General features: G+C 37.8%; 1 protein-coding gene across 1 annotated transcript; it reads left to right on the forward strand.

Annotated features, from left to right (window-relative positions):
- Positions 1,137–1,958, forward strand: LOC107645609. The gene has a single exon (XM_016349681.1). It carries the CDS (start codon positions 1,137–1,139, stop codon positions 1,956–1,958), a length of 822 nt encoding a protein of 273 aa, XP_016205167.1.

Raw genomic sequence — 3,908 nt, forward strand, 5'->3', positions numbered from 1 at the left:
GTGAGAGATTTTTGGTTTAATATCTTTTTTTATTAAAAATAGTATAGAGATTTAATTAAAAAATAATAAAAAAGAAAAGGGCAAATATTTTGGGAATAAGAAAAACTGATAAAAAACAACTAATTAACTATGTTTTCTTTGTTATTTTTAGGAAGGAATAAGAAAAAAATAATAATACATTATTGATTAGCGTTTTGTCCGCAGTTCCGCACTTACATCAAATTGCAATTTTATTGATTAATTTATAAATATTTTGGTTTTAATTAAAGTTATAGTAAGCAAAAATGGAAGAAATATTTATTTGAAAAAAAAAACAAAAAAGGAAAGGGCAAATGCAAGTTTGGTTTGGGGAGAGAAAAAAAATGCCATACATGTTAGTAGAGAAGTGTGGCGCTAATAAGATGGGCACCAATAGAGACACTAATAGATACTATCACCATATATATTACCTGATATAACATATATATTACATATATACTGTTGTTTGTTGTATTTATAATGAGTTAGCCTTAGTTAGTTCTCCCTAGTTTGGTTAGTGCAGGTTAGCGTAGTATATATATATATATATGTAGTTTGTTATTGTATGAGTTACTGAAAACATTTTTTGAGAGAAGTCATAATGAAAATTCTCTTCATTGGCTCTGAATCTGAATTTACTTGTCTCTTCCCTCACACACCTTCAACATGGTACGGTGAGCGTGGAAGCCATGGTTGAAGAGGGAACAACTTGATTTATGGTCTTTGTGACTAGAAAATTGATAATGAATCCATTCCCTTTTAATCTCCTGTTTCAATTTCTCCATTCAATAGTTCTTTCACTTCTCACTTCGACATCGTCTTTGACCTAATTTCTCGATTCACCATAATCGTTCGTATTCTCACATCAATAATTTTTTTTCCAATTTCTAATTTCTCGGACCTAATTTCTCTCCTCTCAATTCGATTTCTCAGATTTATCTCTTCCTCTTCTAAATTTCTTTTCTTCTCTTCTCTTGGACTCTCACGACAGTGTTTGATGAGAGTGTGTTTGTCTCCTCGTATGTTCATCAAAGAGTGAGGTAACAACTCCGATCAACGAGATCAAGAGAAGAAGGTCTGAATTCTCATCACTGAAATTCATTGAAGTTGTGCCGGAAATGGCAGATTCAAGTTTGGGAGGCTCGACAGGTGGTCCAAGAACCATGGATATGCATCAGATAGCATCATTTCTGAGTCAGATATCAGCGATTCAAGCGCACATCGCGAAAACCAGTAATCCAGTTCAAGATCCAACAAATGCCTATTTTCTTCACCCATCAGAAAACTCAGGTATCCCCATAACTACTGTTGTTCTTACTGGTCAGAACTATAGTACATGGAGTAGAGAAATGTGGAGAGCACTCAAATCAAAGAACAAAATAAAATTCGTTGATGGAAGCATCACAAAACCAGAGAGCACAGATCCATTGTTTGAAATATGGGAAAGGTGTAATACTTATGTAATTGGCTGGATAAATCTTTCACTTAGTCCAGATATTCGTCAAAGTGTAACATGGAACAATCTTGCTAGTGATTTGTGGCTTGATCTGAAGCAACGCAATTATCAAGGGGATAGGTACCGTGTTGGTGAACTATATGAAGAACTATACACATTAAGACAAGGCGAATTGGATGTGACATCCTACTACACGAAACTCAAAACAATTTGGGAAGAAATTGACAATTTTCGGCAAATACCATCATGTGAATGTGGCATCACGTGTCAATGTGATCTAGGAGTAATTAGAAGTCAAAGGGAGGAAGACAGAATTGTGAAGTTTTTGAGAGGATTGAATGAGCAATATTCTAATGTGCGGTCTCAGATCATGCTCTTGGACAAGTTGCCGAGTCTGAATGTGGTGCTCTCCAAGCTTACTCAACAAAAGAGACAGTTCCTCAGCCTTGAAACTACCTCAGACATTCAAATTTTGGCAATATGACACATGGTAGTGAATTTTTCGAACTGACAATGGTCCTGAATTTTTAATGCCAACCTTTTATGCTTCATTTGGAATTTTGCACCAAAGGTCATGTATTGAGACGCCACAGCAAAATGGTGTTGTTGAACGAAAGCATCAACACATTTTGGCTGTGGCAAGGGCCATTATGTTCCACGCCCAAATACCTAAGTGTTATTGGAGTTTTGGAGTGATCCACGCAGTCTATTTGATAAACTGAATTCTCACACCTCGTTTACATGAAAAATCTCTGTTTGAAGTACTGCATAAATCACTCCCCCATATCTCTCACCTTAAAGTATTTGGTTGTTTAGCATATGCAAGCACGATCAAGAATAGCAGAACAAAATTGGACACTCATTCAAGAAAATGTGTTCACCTCGGTTTCAGGGAGGGTACCAAAGGTTATGTGCTTCTTGATCTGATTTCAAAAGAAATTTTTGTGTCTCGAGATGTCAAATTCTATGAAAATCATTTTTCATATATTGCTTCATCTCAGTTGTCTATTGATTCTCCCCAAGAACCAGCTTTTCAGCAACATAATATACCCCACGTGATGCATGATTATGATTTGTTTGACCACCACATAACCGATCTGCACACCCCTGCTTCTAATCCACTCCACACTAGTCAACCTACACCACACATACACACTGCCACACAGCCCACAGATATTGAATCCTCGAGTCCAGCATTATATGCACAATCCACTCACTCAAACATTCAACATCACAATGTATCACCATCTTCTCACCCCACACCGAGAAGATCATCACGCATTAGTAAACCACCAGCATACTTAAAGGATTATAAATGCATGAATATTACTAATAATCACAACAGAGAAACTTCTTCCAATCAACGATATCACATCTCAAAGTTTTTATCATACAAATCTCTTTCACCCATGCATAGTGCATACTCATTAGCTATCTTGAACATTGAGCCTAAATGCTATGAAGATGCCATACTTGAACCTTGTTGGAGAGAGGCCATCCGAGCTGAATTGGATGCTCTGAATGAGAACAAAACCTGGACATTGACTTTCCTTCTGAATGGTAAGAAGGCGATTGGTTGTAAGTGGATCTTTAAGGTCAAATATCACCCTGATGGTAGTGTTGAGCGACACAAGGCTCGTCTCATGGCAAAGGGGTTCACTCAAGTCCCCGGAATTGACTATAAAGACACGTTTAGTCCCGTTATCAAGCTAGAAACACTGCGGGTTATTTTGGCACTGGCTGCTGTCAAGGAATGGCATTTGAAGCAAATTGATGTTAATACTGCCTTTCTGCATGGTGAGCTTGATGAGGAAGTGTACATGAAACCCCCCGAAGGTCTTGCGATAGCTCCGGGTCAGGTTTGCAAGCTTGAAAAGTCTCTATATGGGCTTAAACAAGCTAGTAGACAATGGAACTTCAAACTAAAATCTGTTCTGCTAGAGTTAGGACATAATCAGTGTAAATCTGATTACAGCATGTTTACTAAATCCCAAAGTACTGGCTTTACAGTCATTTTGGTTTATGTTGACGATTTAGTGTTGGCAGGGGACGATTTGTTTGAAATTGAAAGGGTGAAACAGACTTTGCATAACAGATTTCGGATTAAGGACATAGGTGATCTCAAGTTCTTCCTTGACTTAGAGGTTGCTAGGTCTTCAAAAGGCATAACTTTATATCAGCGAAAATATGTTCTAGATCTCTTGCGGGACACTGGCTTTGAGCATTGTAAGCCTGCCTTCACTCCCATGGACTATGGGGCGAAATTGAGCAAGGATGATGGAGATAGTCTGCCTGATTCCTCCGATTATAGGAAAATCATTGGGAAATTGTTGTATCTCTCAAATACAAGGCCGGATATAAGCTTTGCAATTGGCAAGCTCAGCCAATTCTTGGATTGTCCCACAACTAATCACTTGCAAGCGGCACATAGGAT

Source organism: Arachis ipaensis, chromosome B01 (assembly GCF_000816755.2).
Source record: "Arachis ipaensis cultivar K30076 chromosome B01, Araip1.1, whole genome shotgun sequence".
Classification (NCBI taxonomy): Eukaryota; Viridiplantae; Streptophyta; class Magnoliopsida; order Fabales; family Fabaceae; genus Arachis; species Arachis ipaensis.